Source organism: Podarcis bocagei (genome assembly GCF_964188305.1).
Source record: "Podarcis bocagei genome assembly, chromosome: 5".
NCBI classification, from domain to species: Eukaryota; Metazoa; Chordata; class Lepidosauria; order Squamata; family Lacertidae; genus Podarcis; species Podarcis bocagei.
In genome coordinates this window covers 41,323,539-41,343,480 of record NC_138129.1, presented here as the reverse complement: position 1 = coordinate 41,343,480, position 19,942 = coordinate 41,323,539, and the positions used below count along the sequence as shown (strand labels likewise).

At 42.1% G+C, this 19,942-nt stretch overlaps 1 protein-coding gene and 1 long non-coding RNA gene across 6 annotated transcripts in view; one reads left to right on the top strand and one right to left on the bottom strand.

Annotated features, from left to right (window-relative positions):
- Positions 1–14,160, top strand: part of LOC308586675 (membrane cofactor protein-like) — a 55,929-nt gene extending 41,769 nt beyond the window's left edge. For 3 of the 5 annotated variants that reach the window (XM_081193533.1, XM_081193538.1, XM_081193529.1), the window contains 10 exons: positions 135–231; positions 2,636–2,721; positions 3,187–3,384; positions 5,015–5,197; positions 6,941–6,994; positions 8,921–8,959; positions 9,239–9,280; positions 9,956–9,985; positions 12,020–12,095; positions 13,342–14,160. In XM_081193533.1, coding sequence (XP_081049659.1) covers positions 135–231; positions 2,636–2,721; positions 3,187–3,384; positions 5,015–5,197; positions 6,941–6,994; positions 8,921–8,959; positions 9,239–9,280; positions 9,956–9,985; positions 12,020–12,095; positions 13,342–13,450 — 914 coding nt within the window. In that variant the 3' untranslated portion in view covers positions 13,451–14,160. The remainder of the gene's footprint in view (positions 1–134; positions 232–2,635; positions 2,722–3,186; positions 3,385–5,014; positions 5,198–6,940; positions 6,995–8,920; positions 8,960–9,238; positions 9,281–9,955; positions 9,986–12,019; positions 12,096–13,341) is intronic. The other 2 variants (XM_081193534.1, XM_081193530.1) reach the window with 2 other exon arrangements.
- Positions 1–19,942, bottom strand: part of LOC308586714 — a 150,779-nt gene that overhangs the window by 91,428 nt on the left and 39,409 nt on the right. The window lies entirely within an intron of this gene.

The following is a 19,942-nucleotide window of genomic DNA, read 5'->3' as shown; positions in this document are numbered from 1 at the left end:
AATGCCGTATAACCTCTCCCCAAACAAACAGGTCACCTGGAAGTGGCCTTGGTGTTTGTAGTGTACCCTTTTTATTTTATTTTTAAAGAAATCAAGGCTACATGTGCTAATGCTTGTTTTGATTTTCCTGTTAGGAAGTCGATGTCCTACTATAAATTTAGAGAATGGCAGAATAGTGAAATCAAGCGATATGCGGCTAGGTGATGAAATAACTCTAGGCTGTAATGAGGGGTGAGTTGTAGGTCACCTTTTGTACCTACTTGGCTTTGTTTAGAACTCCTGGGAGGGGCTCATGACAGACACATATTAATTGTTAAAATATTGGGCTATATTTTTGACATTATTTTTTGTTTAGTCTGTGTTATAATTATAATCATGATTGTCCAGGGAAAGGGTGAGGTGGGGAGTAAATACTCCAAATAAATTAATAAGCAATTAAGCAGCACCAGAGAACAGGTCTACCATGACTAGTTGGTTTAGTAACTGAACAGTGGCAAGCTATGGCTTTTGAGAAACTTGTATTCAGGTCTTTCATTTGGTTATTTCTCAGTGGGTGAAACTGCTGTCTTTCTATGACTAGACCTCGTATCTGGATGTGTTTCCACTCACTGATGGAATCCTCAGTTCTTTCCCTGGCTACTTTTACTCCTTGCAGCCCTTAATTAAGTGTGCTGCTGCTTCAAGCACGTCCATGGTTCTCTGTGCATTTCTCTAAAAATAAAATAAATTAAATATGACAGAATAATGATATTAGACCACGCTTTAGGGTTTTCAGATGCCCCCTAACTTCCCCTTCACTCCAGCAAAATAAACATAATATTTTGCAGAGTTCATGTGATCCACACTTTCTCAACTACAGCTCGGCCCCCTATGATATGGTGTGATAATCATGGATTTTATCTACAATCACTTTGGCAAAGCAATTTTCTAAATCATTATAAACTCAAGTGGGGTGGGATGACATTTTTAATGAAATAAGGTCTGTTTGGAAGATCATGAATTCCTGCCTTTACTGCTCCCCTTTGTTTTTGAGGTGACACACTACTCCCCCATCATAGCTGAATGTCAATCCTGGATTAGATACTTGAATTGTGTTTCAAGTACTTTATCCTGAATTGAGGAAGTCCACTATGATGAAATTTGAAAGCCTAGGTTGCTGCTTACAAAGGCACTATGTCCAAACTACTGGCGTTTTTATGTTGGTGTGACTTTTTCTGGGCACTCTTTAACAAAGAGATAATTCCTGTACAGTGGTACCTCGGGTTACAAACGCTTCGGGTTACAAACTCCACTAACCCAGAAGTAGTACCTCGGGTTATAAACTTTGCCTCAGGATGAGAACAAAAATTGTGCGCCGGCGGCAGCGGGAGACCCCATTAGCAAAAGTGTGCCTCAGGTTAAGAACGGTTTCTGGTTCAGAACGCACCTCTGGAATGAATTAAGTTTGTAACCCGAGGTACCACTGTATCTGGAATTAAATTAAATAGGTAGCTTGTCTCAACCTAGACCAGTGTTTCCCAACCGGTGTTCCGCGGCACACTAGTGTGCCGTGAGACGTTGGCTGGTGTGCCGTGGGAGGGAGGCGGGCGAGTCGGGCGGTGAGAGGCGGCGGCGGCGAGGATCCACGTCGAGCCGGGGGCGGCTCCGCGGTGGTGGTGCCGAGGTTTCTCTCTCCATTCTCCCCTCACACACACACACAGGAAATAACACAGGATCAGCTGACAGGACCCAGCCAATGGGGCGGCGGCGGGGCAGCGCGTGCAAAAGGGAGGAGCGCGAGACAGCGGACGAGGAGGAGGCCGGCATGTCCGGGCAGCAGCAGCAACAACAGCAGCAGCAACTCCCGGCGACGGCTCCTCAAGCCCCGGGCAACCCTACTCCCTCACCGGCCTCGGCCGCCCTCCTGCTCCACCCGCCGCCGCCTCCCCCACCGCCGCCGGCCACCTCGGCCCCGCCGCCGCCCCTCCTCCGCCCGCTATCGCCGCCACCACCACAACAGCCGCCGCCTCAGCTGCCGCCGTCCCTCAGTCCCTCGCTTTGCTGCCTCCTCCCCCCCCACCCCCAAAGCTTGGAGGTTCCCCGGCAAGGGGGAGGGGAAAAAATTGAAAACTTTCACTTTCGTGCGTCCCTCCCGGCGTGACGCTGCGCGCTGACGTCACGGGGCTGTAATGGTGGTGTGCCGCGAGATTTTTTTCATCAAACAAGTGTGCCTTTGCCCAAAAAAGGTTGGGAAACACTGACCTAGACTGACAGCACCCAGACAAAGTGCTGGCTTTTTCAGTTGCACTGCCCCACCTATAGAATCCTCTCCCCAGGAAGTTTCCCCTGGTCTCATTTTCACATTGTTTTAGCAGCAAGTGAAGACCACTTTACCAGGTGTCATTCAGTGTTGTTTGAACTGGCTTCAATCCTACTTTTATTATATTCTTGCTGCTGTGTTGTTTCTAACTGCTTTTGAACTGGTGGTGGTTGGTTTTATTTTTTTCCGTTTCAGTCAGCTAGCAGAGTGGTGACTCTGTAGGATGGGATATAAATAATCTAAATAAACCAAGTATACTGTATTTCAAAATATGCTGTATTCACATACTTTTTAATGCCCAATTCACTAAAATAAAAGATTTCTCTTTCCCTTTAGGTACAGATTGATAGGCGAAAAGACTCTTCGATGTGTGCTTGTAGGCGACAAATTGGAGTGGCATACAGGACCTCCATTTTGCCATCGTAAGATGAATTGTTAATTTGAATTTAATTTAATATAAACTCAATGTGCTCTTGTGTGACTCTATTTATTGCAGAAGTGTAAGTGTCCTCAACCAATATTCAGAGTTCAGGATGCTTTCTGATCATGCTGAATATACTCAACCCCCCCCCCCCCCCGAGCATTCCTTGCTCTGAAGGTGGCACTGGGGCTTTGGCAGCTCCCTCTGTGAAGTTTCAAGTCCAGATTGCTTCACAGAAGATCCAGTTTGCTTTTGAGGAGGTTGCAATACCTTCACAGCAGTCCACTTTGGTTCAGTGTTTGGGTGACAGTTAAAATGGATGATCAGGCCTTGAATTATCAAAAGATTACTTCATAAAGTGGAACATCATTTAGGTGAAAATAACTTTAGTCCAAATACACTCCTAACAGAGATGCTTTTGCAATTGTAGTCCTGCTGAACTGTTAATGTTTCTTTTGATTCGCAGCAATCCGATGTTACCCCCCTGAAAACATTCCCTTTGGCTCACACAGTGGTCGACCTTTTGAAGAGTTTCATTATGGCTCATCAGTGACATACACTTGTAGACAAGGTTTCTCCCTTATTGGAAGCCCGATTAGTACATGTTCAACTTCTGCAGATAGTACTCGTGGAGAGTGGAGCCCATCTCCACCTACATGTAAAGGTGATGGAGATTATGTTTAGTATTTTTGATGTACTATGTTAATGTAATTTGTGTGCAATGGCTGGTGAATGGAATTCTTGTTAGAAGGAGCTGACTTTGCAGTCTGCTAAGCACTGTATTACTGCTGTTCAACCTGTGAGATATTCAGTGGGACTGCAAATTACAGTGGTACCTCGCAAGACGAATGCCTCGCAAGACGAAAAACGCGCAAGACAAAAGAGTTTTCCATTTTTTGAGTCGTTCCGCAAGACGAATTTCCCTATGGGCTTGCTTCGCAAGACGAAACGTCTTGCGAGTTCTTGCGAGTTTGTTTCCTTTTTCTTAAAGCCACTAAGCCGTTAATAGCCGCTAAGGCGCTAATAGCCGTGCTTCGCAAGACGAGAAAACCACAAGACGAAGAGACTTGCGGAACGGATTAATTTCGTCTTGCGAGGCACCACTGTATTCAGTGTAGGAGATGCAATAGTATTGCCCCCTCAATGAGTTGCTTGTTGTAATCTGAGTCAGTTTGAAAGTTTATCCAGGCATATCCAACTCCCAAGAGACTGTGATCTACTCCCAGTATAAAAAAACTGGCAGTTGGAGGGAGGAGGAGGGAGGGAGGAGCGTGCATGGGGTGGGTGGATTGCCCAGAATTGTTGAGCATTTTTTAGGAGGGAAGTGCCCAGAGTTGCTGAGCTTTTTGGGGGAGGATTGCACATAGTTTTTTGTAGCTCCCCCCCCCATAACATTTTGTACATAAGGATCCTGTGATCTACCAGGATCAGCTGGGGATCTACTGGTTGGACATCCCTGGCCTCTAATCCAATCAAAATAACCACTGAAGTCCGACTCAGCCTATTTTAATTTTATACTTGCTGGAATGATGTTATTGTTTCTAGAGGTTAGTCTTTTGTATCTTACCTGATTTTATCTCCTTGTACATAACTTTGATAGTTCCTATCTCTGAAGTGGTTTACAGACTTGTAGAATAAATAATTCAATTTAATTGAGATTGTATGCTTAAATGGTTCAGTTAATTAATTTAAGCCAGCAGGAATTGAATCAGTTTTTGTGTGCCCACCTCCAATTTCTCCTAAGCAGCTTATTCCCCCAAACCCCCAAAACGGTGTGGTAAGAATTTACTTCCAAACCACCTCTTAATGGTTCATGCCCACATGTGGGAATAACACCTTAAAGAAAATGCAACCAAGAGACCTATACAAGCACAGCATCTGGTAGAGACCCAGTTTGTTAGAGGAGCTACTGCAGTAAGGCAGCCTCTCCAAACCAGTGGCAGCTTCTCCTAACAAACCACAAGTAAAGTTGAAATTCTCCCACAGACAAATAAGCAAACCTTTGCTTGTTTTTCTGAAGTTTGCTTAGTTTTCCCACTGCTCTTCTTTCTTGCCTTTGCAACTTGGTGAGTGTCTGAGGTGGGATGGACAAACAAGCCACAGTTAAATAAAAAGGTGCTGGCCGCACCTCTAATGCCAATCTACAATTGCAACAAACTGAAGTTTATATGCTAATAACATCAGACTGTAGTTTATTTGCAGTAGATAAACCATAGTTAAGTCCTTGTGCAGAGTTTAATCAGCCATGGTTTAATTAACAGGTAGATTTCTAAATATTGCTCTTCTCTTTTCAGTGGTCCGTTGCCGTGATCCTGAAATAGAAAATGGAAGAGTGACAACAGAGCCTCAGCGTATTTACACATATGGAGATCGTGCAGATTTTGAATGTAATCCAGGATACGTTATGGTGGGGAGTAGCACTTGTACATGCGGGCCTGACCATGCATGGATTCCTCTTTTTCCAAAATGCTTTAAGGGTAAGTATCTTACTACACCTAATTGGGTTCCTTGGGAGGAAGCATAGAGTATAAATTCAATAACTAAATGTCAGAGCTATTTTTCGCCCCATAAGACGCACCGGCCCATAAGACGCACCTAGTTTTTTGGGGGGGAAATAAAGGGGGAAAAAATTATTTCCCCCCCAGGTGCGCTGCGCTACACCAGAAGCTTGGGGCGTGCCGAGCTCAGCACGCCCCAAGCTTCTGCGTGCGCACAAGCAGTCCGCTAGCCCTGGGAGAGCCGCGGGGCTCTCCCAGGGCTAGCGGACCCCTGCGCTACACCAGAAGCTTGGGGCGTGCTGAGCTCAAATATCAAATAGATGGAAAGCTTTTTAATCTGAGTAGGCTGAAAGCAAAGAGTTAGGTTACCGTAACTTCCGTCATATGGCTTCAGCATGCTGATGACAACGTAGTATGTGCACACTCAGAGGATGACCTCCAAACCATCCTAAATGTCTTCACAGGAGCTTATGAAAAGCTTGGCCTGTTGCTCAACATCCAAAAAAACCAAAGTGCTGCACCAACAAGCACAAAACAACCCCTCTGCAGCACCACAAATCCAACTCAATGTGTAACGTTGGAAAGTGTCGATCACTTCTCCTACCTGAGCAGTTATCTTTCCACAAGGGCCAACATTGATGCTGAAATCTAGCATCGCCTGAACTCTGCGAGTGCAGCTTTCTCCTGATTCAAGTGCACAGTGTTTGAGGACTGGGACATTCTGAGGGAAACCAAAATTCTTGTTTAAAAAATTATTGTACTTCCAACTTTACTGCATGCTTGTGAAACATGGACCACTTATAAACGCCATCTCCAACTCCTCAAAAGATTCCATCCACTGTGTTTCCGGAAAATTTTACACATCACTTGGGAAGACAGGCAAACAAATGTCAGTGTACTGGAAGAAGCAAAGATCACCAGTGTCGAAGCAATGATTCTTCAGCATCAACTTTGTTGGACTGGTCTTGTTGTGTGGATGCCTGACTATCATCTTCCAAAGCAACTATTCTATTCAGAACTTAAAAATTGAATGCGTAATGCCAGTGGTCAACAAACAAGGTGTAAAGACTCTCAAGACAAATCTAAAAAAATGTAGTATAAACACTGACAACTGGGAAACACTGGCCTGCGAGCGCTGAAATTGGAGAACAGCCTTTAGCTACGGCTGTTGGAAAAGGACTTTGAAGACACTTGAACTCAGGACGAAAGAGAGAAATGTGCTAAGAGGAAGGCACGTTTAGCAAGCCTTCACCATGATCAACTCCCATCCAGAAACCTATGTCCCCACTGTGGAAAGATGTGTGGATCCAGAATTGGCCTCCACAGTCACTTACAAACTCATTGTTAAGACTGTGTTTATGGAAGACAATCTTACTCGGCTATGAGTGATCACCAAAGAAGAAGAAGGTCATCCTTGACTAGCTATGTGCTCTCAGTTGCCAGCCTCGTGATGGACAAGTACAATATAGTATTAGAGAAAAATGCATATAATATCAGACACTGAAAAAGAAAGTTGGCTTATTAAGAAATGAAAATATAAGTAACATCTGATTTATTTATTTATTTATTTATTTATAATTATTTTAATTTCCTAAAGCTGATTCCAAAGAGGACTTGGTGTCCTGAGACCATATGGCACCCTATATGGGCTAATTTTGAAAGAAGGCATTAATGCAGAGCAGTCAGCACTTGGAAGTTGATATCAGTCTCTTTATGCCACAGCAGGAACGCCTGGAGGAGGAGGAGGAGGAGATGACAACCCAGGCCCTGGAAATGGTAAGCATTTGCTTTTCACTGTTATTGGTGGATGCATTTTAAGAAGTGGGGAGTGAGCAAGAATTGAGTTTATGGATAGAACCAGAGTAGAGGAAATGGACTCTTGTCAATATTTACAGAGATAAGTTAGCAGAGAGAGGATTAATTTTATTAGAAGAATATCATGAGGAGACTTGGGTACATGGTAGTGCAGTAGTTTTGAGATACTGGAATTACACGCCATAAGAAGAACCTGCAACAGAATGTTGTGGTGTGTGGCCTTCCTTCTGAACTGTGCCTATTCAGAATTTGGCAAGCTATTTACCCCAGTCAGTGCATTCCATTTCCCTTGTCCCTTCCCATGTTCTGTTTTTCTTTTCCAGCTGTCACTCTGTTCAACCGCTGTTTGGTCTGCTCTTTCTTCATTAGTCTATGTTTTGAAGGGGTTGCCTCTTTAGGTTTTCTTTTCCCAAGCATGCAAATCTCCTCATTGTTTCACAGTTGATATTCTGGCTGCAGTTCAATAGGCACTCAACCATCCGAGTTTGCATTTAGGTTAAGGCAAACTAGGTGGTTAAAGTTCAAAGATGGCATGATCTGCCAGCTAATTAGTACCCAGAGAGCTGGCAGGTTGCTGGGGACCCAAAAAGCACTGGTTAACAGGCTAGAAAACAAACAAACAAACAAACAAACATATATATATATATATATATATATATATATATATATATATATATATATATAAATAAATGCAAGCTAGCTAGCTTAAAGGAATTACTTGACTTCGAAAGAATACAACTGATAAGATAAACTCTGGACCTTCAGTTTATACTGCCTGTAAATCTCCATCTTGCACATGTTGTGTTTGCTGCAAAAACAAAACTGAATTCTGTCTGTGTGAGAAAGGAATCGGAATCAAATGAAAGGAATTGGAAGACCATCTTTTTCTTTATTTTTCTTCTTAGCTCGCTTCTCTATTATCTTTAATTCTTGTTTTCTCTCTGCTAAGTTTATCTATCTAGCTATATGCTTTTTGAAGTTTCCTATCTTGGATTGATGAAGATACACACAAGAAGGTGATGGATGGAAGATGAAGGGCCCTGCTTAAGGGACAGAGGAGAGGATCTCCCAGGGGGGAGGCTGCGGGAAGAGGAAGAAAGTCCCACCCACGTGAGAGCTGGGCGAGGGTTCACTTCTGTGTGTGGAATAAAGGTTAAGGTATAATTGTGATAGAGAACCTGGTATTTCTTTTCTTCTGCTACTTTTCTTTATTATTCATTATCTTCTTATTTTGGTTATTCTTGCTTCTCTCCTATTTATCTTCTTTAGATTAGTTCAGCTTTTATTGTATTTTATGTTGAAAACTCTTAATAAAAAAGGATAGCAGGGGAAACTGAAATGAGAAAATGTCAGTGGGAAGGCTAATGTACAGAAATTGTGAGAACCTGTCTTGTGGTAAAATGGAAGGGAGAAGTGGAAGCATTTGTTCTGTTGTGTCAATAGATGTAAATTTTATCAATAGTACATATGCTCCTTATTTTTTTGTTCTTGTTTTGGTACAAAGTTTTATTGAGAGAAACTAATCTACAAGAAATAACATAAAAGGAGCTAAAAAGGAAGTAAAGAATAAGAGAACTACATCATCCTTTCTCACCACAGTATCTTAAATATTATCCTATTATCTAATGCTTCTTGGGTATCTCAGATACCTTCTGACTGCTTGGTCAGTTTGGTCAACTCCCAAATCCACTAGTGTCTATGGAAAAATCACTCAGAAATTTTGAGGAGTAATGGCTCTGAGGGTTTTTCCCTTTCCACTTTAGTTCTTTGTGGGGCTTTTTAGATGCTAGAGAGTCCTTTAGCTCTGTCTGGCTTTCTGCAAATTGTATAACTTATGGAATAAATATAAAATAAATATAAAAATAACAACCCCCTCTTTTTTTATAGGAGCAGATCCAGAGACAGTGCCTCCTGGAGACAATACAGGTACAGCTGAAAAGTTGTAGTGACAGCAAATTTATAAGCTTTGCAGTTTTCTTTGTTTTCTTTGTTTTAATTTCCTATACTACTTTTATGAACTGGTGAGGCTTTTTATTGTAATTATCTGTATTTTTAATAGGTCACACACACAATATTGGTGTTTAATTGTTTTTACATGATTTTTTTTTAAAGCTGTTTCCATTTTACCTGTAAGCTGTCTTGATTCCCTGGAAAAAAGATGGGATATAAATAAATATAAGAATAACAACCCCCTCTTTTGTATAGGACCGACGCACAATCCAGAGACGCCTCCTGGAGATGACACAGGTAAAGCTCTATTCTGGAGATACGGCAAAGACAATTCCTACTTGAAACATAAGTTTGTACAGTGTTGTATACGCACTATGTTTTGGGAGGAAGTGCTGGACTGTATAACTATGACTATGCAGAAAAAGCTAAAGCTTTCAGCAAAGAATATTCTTTTGAATTATATACCTATATGGAAATTAACAACCGGACAATGAAAATGGATTCTATTTGCCCGAATGGTGGCCAAGAGACTGATGAACTGGAAGAATAAAGATAAGATTCCTTTCAATCAATGGATTGACAATATGACAACACTCGTGACTTATGAATGGACTGCTTATAGACATAGACTTTGTTTGGGAAAAAATGACAACATTTGAACTGAGTTTATACAGAATGTAGCATTAATATCCACATATTTATTAGAATTATAGCATATCTTATTTATATAAGTATGCATGGGAGTATATTACATTGCAACTTTGTATATTGATTCTTTCGACACATATTTGTTCATATTTTTTCCTTATCTCACCTTTCCTTTCTTTTTTTTGTCTGTATTACTTTATTTCTTTATAATTGGAATTCCTTCAATAAAATATTAATACATACAGCAGAGAGAGAGAGCCACAATCTGTCAGAATTAAATTGCTTCAAATTTTAGCTCACACTTTTAATTTTCTTCTATTCTAGAATCTAAAAACATCACAGCAATTTTTATTGGTAAGTAATTACAGAGCTAGTTACTTCAGTGTACAATTGCTGCTATTGTATTTTAATGCCTTGTGCATTTCACTAACTTTTTTCTCAAATTTGTGGTTTAAATGTTAAAGACTCCTACTTGGAGGGAAAAAATGATTCTTTATCAAATAGTCTTAGGGTACAGACGGATATACTTTGTCTGTTTGTTTATTTGGTGAGGCCAGCTCTGCTTCCTCCCCTATCTTTGCTCCTGTAATGGACATAGCTGTCTCCAAATTCAGCACAGACTTCCCCCATGCTGTGGCTTTTAATGTTCTTGCACCTGGGTGGGACTGGGGCTTTTAAAAATTCCTCAGGAGTAAGGGTGTTTTGAGCTCAGGCATGCCAACTCCAGGGGGCCTAGTGTTGAGGTGGCTGTGTGTGTGAGACGCATCGCAGGGCTAATGGCCAGCTCCTTCAGAGTGCTTGGTCTCCTCCGCTGCACGTGCATGACACGCGATACGTGTGACATCACACGCATGCTGGGTCCCCCTCAGTCTTGGGGGCAACCTGGTGACTCTGCTTCAGCTTCACACACTGCTTGGATTGGAGAGTTGCTCTTTGAGTGTCATTAGGGCCACTCAGTCTGCAGAGTTGACATCTGTTAGGGGCAGGAAGAACTCAATCTCTGAGGACAACTGCACATCTGCCCCAAAAGGGGGTAACTTCAGATGTACAGTGGAGTCGCTGCTCAAGGTATTTGTCTAGAGCACGGGTGTCAAACACAAGGCCCGCAGGCCGAATCCGGCCCGCCAGACCTCGTCATGTGGCCCGTGTAGCCACCGCCGGCCGCCAGCCTTCACCTTTTATTCTCGCTTTTTTTTTGACACAAGAAAGCCACCTCTTCAGCGCATGCGCGGCAGCCTACAAGCCAGAGAACGTCTGCCCTCTAGCGGCGCCGGCCGTTCCTCACAGGAAACCGTGCAACATTCCCCGGGGGCGTCCCTGGCCAACGACCAGCCGCACCGGCGAGGCTGCAGCCGCTGCCCGCCGCTCCCACGCCCAGGGCCCTACGCGCAGTCCCAAGGTCCAGGCGCCTCGGCACTCCCAGCAAGTCCTGCTTGCGATGTCCCGGCGGCGGGCGGGAGGCTGCTCATTCGCTGCCCGCCAGCGGTGCTGGCTCGGCTGCTCCCTCCTCGTCGCTCTCGCTCGCTCTCCGGCGGTCCAAGGGTCGACACTGCTCTGCCTTCACCGCAGCTGACCCGCCTCCGCCTGTCCCCCTAGGTGGCGAGCGAAGCAGAAGGTGAGGAAAACTCCGCTCATACCAAGCGCGATCCTCCCCGCAGCAGATGCCTCTTGCAGCCGCCTCTTCCGTTTGAAAACATTTATTGATCTTAGTTGTTGGCCCTTCGCGACGAGGCAGATGAGAGAGAGAGGAGGCGGGGGCGGGGGGAGGAAGAGAAGGAATCCTTTTTTCTTGAAAGCCACCAGGAACTCCCGAGATGAAAAGAATGTGTTGTTTTCACTCCCGTCTCTTTTCTCCCCACCGAGTAAATTATACGCGTCTTCAAAGGTCTAAGTGCAATAACCCTTTTGTTGTGGTTTTGTTTTTCTTCTTCCCCTTTAAATGGCTCTTGTTCTCCCTCCCCTTGAATGAAAAAAAATTAAAAATTAAAAAAGAAGAAATGCGATCTTGGTTGATTGAGTTGTTTATTTCCCTCTTTTTATCCTCCCTCTTTTTATCCTCCTTACATTATTACAAAAAAACAGTAATAATTGAATGCAGTGACAATAATTTATGATAATAAAGAGTGGACACATAGACCTACAGATACAACCGGCCCTTTGAGGGTGACCAAACTGCTGATGCGGCCCCTGATGAATTTGAGTTTGACACCCCTGGTCTAGAGACTTTGCCCAGTAACACCTGAGTGGCTTTGATGTCCATTGAGTATTGCAAGGTAACAACTTGTCTTGTGACTTTTATTGATACTATTGCTTTTCCTCAACAGAAAAACAACTACTTTGTCTTATTAATTGGTACCACGGTATATCTTTCTCTTTTTTCCCTTCAAGGATGTATCCTGGCTGTTTTAGTTGTGCTTGCTCTAGTTGCTGGACTTCGGAAATACAGATCTTACAAGAAAACTGAGTGAGTCAGCCCAAGAGAAGCTGTCCCTGATTCTCTGTAGCCTTCTTGGTTGCTGAGTGAGCTTCCATACGCTTCTTGACTTCTAGTTTGCTCACACTTTCCACATACATGTGCTTAGTATTCAGAAAGGGCTTGCACATTTTTTGTTGAACAGTTGCACTAATCTGCTAGCACAGATAAAAGCTAACTAAAGCACAGTAATTATTCTAGAACGGCTAGTCAGTATTGTATCCCATTTCCAGCATTGGTGTTCTGATGTGACAGAAATGGTCCTTCTCAGTTTACATCAGCTTTCTATCCCAATGCTGACTTCACTTCAATCTACTATTAAATAAAGTTATAAAACATTATTCTCTCTTTTACAAATGTGTATCGCAGTCTGTGGTTTTTGCTTTCAGACACAGTAAGAAAATGAATTTGTTGAACAGTTCTTTCTAAAGGCAGTGATGTTTTGTTTTGTTTTTTCCCCTAGAATAATCTAGGCCAGTGCTGTAATCTAAACCAACAATTTGCAACAATAACTTATTCTGCACATTTCTCTTGCATGGCTTTTCTTTCTATTTTTTTATCCAGGGCTGTCCATTTTTGTTGTAGCTTTGTATGCATGATTTTACTGTTTTGATGCCATGCATATATTTTCCCATAGTTTGTGAGCACTAATTAAGCTGTTTCCATGGATTAATTCAGTAATTATTTACTCATTATGAATATCCAGTGCAATAATTTCTGTCCCAGGTAGGTTACATGTCTTTTAAGTCTTTTGTGGAATTTAAATTTGATACCAAAGCATGCTGATTGTTTTGTCAAAGGCAAGAGTTTTGTTTGATTCAGAGGCAATAACAACCCCAGTGGAGAGAAGGGCAGGCTCTCTAAGAGGAATCTATTAGGAATCACTATTTTTTCTATACTTAGGCTATGTGTCTCCTACCCTTATATCTATTGTGCTTATGTAATCCTAATTCACTTTATCTGCTTTACTTCTAATATCCTGCAGTTGCTAACAATCTGTGCAGTACTTCTGCTTCTGCAACTTCTGAAATTGATTTTCCTGCCCAAGAAGCAACAGCATGGCTACTGCTTCAGTGTGAAAGTTACTTACATTACTTTTAAAATTTGAATAACATGAAGTGGAACGCAGATGTATTTGTGTGTTGCTTTTTTCCTTCCTGACAGGAAAACAAAACAAAATGGTGTAATGTTTGGAACATAGGTATTAATTTTAAATATTTTGTTTTATTTTTCACAGAGTACCCGAAGCTCCTTCTAGTCATGCTCAATTTGACAAGTTGGTATCAAAATCTGGATTGGAAGCCAAAGGTTCTCAATTGAACAAGGTTTCTTCAGTAAACCTGTAATCTAGCACCCTTCCAGTTGATCCTAACAGTTCTAATTTTTATAACAGGAAATGAGAATTAAGGGAAGGACTATGTGAAAAGTCAAAGCCTTTTTCATTAAGAACTGGCCATCCAGCTACTTGAAGCATGAAGCAGTACTGGGCCCCAACACAACTCTCATCATTTGCTCTTACCTTTGCGTAGAACTGGGTTCCAGCTTCCCTTGAAGAATGTCTCTTTAAGAGCCTTAATCAAATACAGAGCCAAGCAGAACTGACTGTGTATCTACACTGGCAAGGTGTTTTACTATTTCTTCAAACCTTGTAAGGATGTAATGGGTTCTGTGTAGGAAATGTGAAATGTTGCCATTTGTTTTCTAGAATCTTGTTCATCTCATGAAATGGAGGGGGCAACTGTAGCTATTAAAAATTACCAACCTTTTGACTTCCTCAAGCCTTTCTCATGCAGAATTTTAAAAGCTGCCTTTATTTCCTTACAGGATTTTCAAAAGTGTAAACAACAGTAATATGTGCCTAATAGAAAATATTCTTTTAAAAAAAATCATCATAGGCAAACAAAAGTTCTGTATGCCTAGCCGAAAAAGCAAGGAACACTTTTGAGACACCTTAATTTCCTTAGCAAAAAGTTAAATAAAATAACTCTCCCATTAAAATCAATTAGAGTGAAAACTGCAGTGCTTCAAATGTAATGAATTAAACTTGTTACATTCATGAAGGTATTTTTTTAACAGTGCTTTTAGAATCTAAATTGTGCATCTTTATTTATTCAAATTGATTAAATATTTATAGGAAAGAAAAGCTGTTTATTTTAGAATGTGTGCAAATAAATTGAAATGTTGAATAAAAGACACTAAGTATTATCACTAGCTTTTCTACTCCCAAACTGATTGTGCAGTGTAGCTTGGGTTGATACAGCTATCACCACATAGCAGTTTCAAAGTTCTCCTTTACAGCACCTGGCCAAGCATTCTGTGCACTATTCTATCTTATACAAAGCCTCATGGGATGCTTTTATTGAAATATATTTGGAAGCCAAATGTGGCATTACAGTAACTGTAAAATAGGTTTTTACAGTTTCTCTTCCTCAGCTAGCCATGGTGGTCGGGGTTGGTGCTTCTTCTCGGGGACTTTGAAGCTCCCCTGTAAGAAGCCTGAGTCTGTTCCCTGTTTCTGGTCCTACTCATGTAGCTGGGCACATTCTGGGCTAGGTTTTCTGTGCTGGATTGGATGACAGTGATCTTCAAGTGGATAAACTTTCTATAGTTCCATTTTAATGGTCAGACCACTTCTTGATAGAGTTTAGAATTACTGAAACTTCTGCAGAGGTAGGGGACCTACTAAGATGGTCCACCCCAGGTGGCTGATGGCTCTTGGGGAGTTTCCTGTTGCCTTGGAAGGTGATTCTGTTGAAGCACTGGTGGACTTCTGGAACAGAGAAATAACCAAGGTGGTGGACACGATCGCTCATGAGTATCTTACTGAGTGGAGCAAAACCCGCTCCCTGGTTCTCTAGAAACACGTGATGGTGAAACACATGAGACAGCAACTAGTGATGTTGGCAGAAAACAGAATGGTCCAACCAAACACAGGCTAGAGCCTATTTGAAGAACTATTCTGTAGCAGTGAGCACAGCAACAATCTCTTTTTCTCTCTGCCTGCATTGCATCAGCAAGGAGACATCCAGTGGAGCTGTTTTGAGTGGTCAGATATCTTTTACACTCTGACCCATGGGAAAATTTAGAGTACTCAACAGCCTGCCCAGCACGTCACTGACAAAATCACTCAGATCCATTCTGACTTGGACACTGTAGTTGATATGTGTCAGGTGGATGTAACTTTGGCCTCTGCTTGTCCAGTGTTAATGAATACTTTTCAATTTGTACAGCCCGAGAATGTGGGCAGGATCCTTGGAAACATGAGAGCCACCACAGGTGTACTAGATCCTTGCTCTTCCTGCCTCATCAAAAAAGCCAGTGGGGAACTGCCTGGGATGTGTGAATAGAGTGGTCAGTGCCACCTTACAACAAGGCAAGGATCCTGCAAGCCTAAGGAGACAGTTAAAAGACCTCTATTGAAAAGGCCCTCCTTGAATCCCACCATATTGATTAATTATTGGCCAGTTTCTAATATCCCAGGATATAATGGCATCTCAGCTCCAGGAATTTCTGGAGCGGATGGAATATTTAGATCCATTTCAATCTGGTTACAGACCTAGTTATGGGACAAAGATGGCTTTGGTAGCTTTGATGAATTCCTTATGTCAGGAACTGGACAGGGGTAGTGTGGCTCTATTGGTTCTGCTGGACCTCTTGGCAGCTTTTGATACCATCAACCATGGTATCCTTCTGGGCTGCCTCACTGAGATGGGACAAGGAGACACTCTTTTTCACTGACTGTTCCTGGAGGGACAAACCCAGAAAGTGGTGGTGGAGAACTCATGTTTGGCCTGCAGGGTTCCTCAGGATTCTGTTCTGTCTCCCATGCGATTTATTGTTTACAGGAAACCACTAGGAGAGCTGGTCTAGAGTTTCAGGGTTCATTGTTACAAGTATGCTGATGACACCCAGCTTTAAATCCTTTCTACCTAAATCGAAAGAAGTTGCCTCAGTTCTAAACTGGTGTCTGTCACATGTAACAGACTGCATGAGGGTGAAGAAATGGAAACTTAATCCAGACAAGACAGATGTGCTCTTGGTCAGTTGCGAGGCAGAACAGGGAATAGGGATTCAGCCGGTGCTGGATGGAATGTAACACTCTCCCTGAATACACAGGACCACAATTTGGGTGTTCTCTTCCACCCAGCCCTGATGGGTGCTCATGTTCTTCAGTGGCCAGAAGTGTATTTGCACAGTTAAAGCTAGTGTGCCAGCCGTGCCTGTTCCTTGAGGTGTTGATTTGACATACCTTAGTTACATCTTGTTTGGATTACTGTAATGTGCTCTACATGGGGCCTTGTCAATGTTCTCTTGTGCATACACACAGAGAAATGAATCTGACACCGATGAAGCTGTGCTGATCTGAACAGCTAGAGGGGAAAGAGCTGGGAAACACACTGGAAAGCGGGAGACAGACTGTGTTCTAAGGCAGCAATGTGAACACACCCTGAGTTCACCTAACTCAGCCCAACCAAGGATATGAGGTTGATGATCTTGTAATAGATCAATATCATTATTGTTTTCTATCTGTCTTCTGGGCTCTGTATGCACGAAATTGGTATCTGAAGAAGTGTGCATGCATACGAAAGCTTATACCAAGAACAAACTTAGTTGGTCTCTAAGGTGCTACTGGACAATTTTTTATTTTATTATTAATTGCTATAGTATAGGTAAAGAAAAAATATAGCATATAAAGTGAATCATACCAGTAAATAATAATTTCATATTCATATATATATTCAGGTACAGAATAAGCTGTCTGCCACCTCATCCACCATGACACTATGGCACTGTTACTATGAATATTCAGTAGTAACAAATACATGTGCACAAGCATGCAAAAGATAAAAGCTGCAACAACCTATTAAATCAATGGCTGCTTTGATCATGCATGCTCTTTTTAAACACATTTTTGTTCTAGTTGCATTTGCTTTCATTTGCCATCTGTTTGGCATGCTTCTCTTCTGCTGAGCTACCCAATCATGAAGAAGTTCTGTACTTGGCAAGACAGTTTTAATGTGAGATAAGCCGACTTTGCTACTATCAGATGACTCCAGGCATATTTGAGTCTAGAATATAGATTGCATGCATGTGACTAGCTGAGCTAATGGCCCCTCCAGACGTCCTTTTCATTACACATTCCTGATGCTTTGTGCTTATTCTGCTTTCAATACAATAAATATTTATTGCTTGTAGCAAATACAATAAAATACACAATAATAAAGGATACATAACTATACTCGCCATAAATAAAATAAAACCAGAATCAAAATTAAAATCAATTATAAACTTTTTTGAAGGTAGTTCTAAATTTTAACTTTCTCAAATTAACGAGTTTCCTTTACAAATCCATTGATGCTTGGCTCAAAATTCATGCTCAGGTTTTATTCGCTGCAGTTGCAAACAGTGCAATTTGATAGACTAATACAGTGTATGTGCTCACATTCATCAGATAACAATACTGTTTTATCCTGCAAAAGCTTTGAGGTGGTCACACTGCTTCATTCCCAATCAGTGCATCTCCCATAGCTCCCTGCTGAAATCCCGTAAATATTTATACCACAAATGTACTGGTTTATTTTCATCCTGCTTTTGTTGTGCTGTAGCCCTTCTGGACAGCAACAGCGGGATAGCATTGGGATAACATCGCAGAAGAATCTAATGCAGGATAAATACACCACTAATGCACTTTCCCACAAGTCAAGAGCAAAGATACATAGAAGACAATGTGTTAAAGCACTAGTCTGGATGGGCCATAACATCTCGATCTGTAAACATGCACATTATGCATATTATAAAACACAAGGCATGAGATTTCCAGCAGACTGACCACAGTTTTTGCAGTGGCAAGAGTAATGCCTCAGATGGAGGGAGTTTCCGTACAATGGTAAATCAGAAAGATATTTCAAACTTGCATCAGGTTCAAATTCCACTGGGAAGGGAATAACTTTATTGGGAAGGCTGAAGTTTTGCAGTGAGTTTTCAAGCCTGATATCCGAGCTAAAACAGAACTGTCAGGGGTTGTTTATTCATATATCTTCACCCCTGCCTTCTTAATTCCTGGCAAGAGTCTTATGTATTTTTCTCCCAGCCTGACTCCAATAGTGAAAGTGAGCTGCTCAGGGAGAAAAGTATCTAAAGCAATGGAATGCAAAGAGGAAGAGCAGAGAAGGAAGAGGATTAATGTTGTTTTTGATGTTGACATTGAACTGCAGCCACCTGCTGTACACATGAACAGAGCAGACATTTGAAAAACAGATGCAGAGGCCGCCATCAGGTCCACTTTACCTATTGAATAAACATAGCAAAAGGACAACAAAAAGGACAACAACCCCAGTTCAACAAATGAATCCCATCAGCAGAAGCCCCGTGCAAGGACTTTGGTTTGGGCAGTGGTGCTTTCTGCCCTCTCTCAGTGAGAGCCAGTGTGGTGTAGTGGTTAAGAGCGGTAGTCACGTAATCTGGGAAACCGGGTTCGTGTCTCCGCTCCTCCACATGCAGCTGCTGGGTGACCTTGGGCCAGTCTCACTTCTTTGAAGTCTCTCAGCCCCACTCACCTCACAGAGTGTTTGTTGTGGGGGAGGAAGGGAAAGGAGAATGTTAGCCGCTTTGAGACTCCTGAAGGGGAGTGAAAGGCGGGATATCAAATCCAAACTCTTCTTCTTCTTCTTCTTCTTCTTCTTCTTCTTCTTCTTCTTCTTCTTCTTCTTCTTCTTCTTCTTCTCTTCCCCTGTGTCCATCAAAATGGGCTTGGGGGTGTCACGAGAGACTCCAGAACAATGCAGCAGGGAGAGGGGGATTTTTCTGTCTGGCAAGCTAAAATGCTTGCCCAGATACAATGAGCATTGTAGAGCAACACTGAATTTCTCACAGTATCTTTTAAGGGCATGTGGCATTGCGTCTTTTGTTTACATCAAAAAAACTGATAGCATTATTGTCAACACATAGGACTCGGCTACATTCGTCACAATACTTTTTGAATGCGTTATAAACATGCAACACCAGATGGCACCAAAGAGCAAAAAGGAATTTATATGGATTTTTACATAGGCCTTTTTATCTTTTGTTGTAACTATTTAATTTCTGACTTATTTATAGCATTTTTAACCTGTGTCTAGATCCACCCATAGATGAAATAGTTTCTGACCCAATTGTTTACAGAAATGGATCCAACAGATCTTTACAGAAAGACTGCAGATACACAGTTAATCCAGTTAGGAGCTTTCTAAATGTTAATTCACCATTGTGAAGAACAAAAACTATGCTCAGTGTCAGCCTGGCCTTTGGTGGTACAGAAAGCTCCTTCTTCATAGAATCATAGAATCATAGAATCATAGAGTTGGAAGAGACCACAAGGGCCATCGAGTCCAACCCCCTGCCAAGCAGGAAACACCATCAGAGCACTCCTGACATATGGTTGTCAAGCCTCTGCTTAAAGACCTCCAAAGAAGGAGACTCCACCACACTCCTTGGCAGCAAATTCCACTGTCGAACAGCTCTTACTGTCAGGAAGTTCTTCCTAATGTTTAGGTGGAATCTTCTTTCTTGTAGTTTGGATCCATTGCTCCGTGTCCGCTTCTCTGGAGCAGCAGAAAACAACCTTTCTCCCTCTTCTATGTGACATCCTTTTATATATTTGAACATGGCTATCATATCACCCCTTAACCTCCTCTTCTCCAGGCTAAACATGCCCAGCTCCCTTAGCCGTTCCTCATAAGGCATCGTTTCCAGGCCTTTGACCATTTTGGTTGCCCTCCTCTGGACACGTTCCAGTTTGTCAGTGTCCTTCTTGAATTGTGGTGCCCAGAACTGGACACAGTACTCCAGGTGAGGTCTGA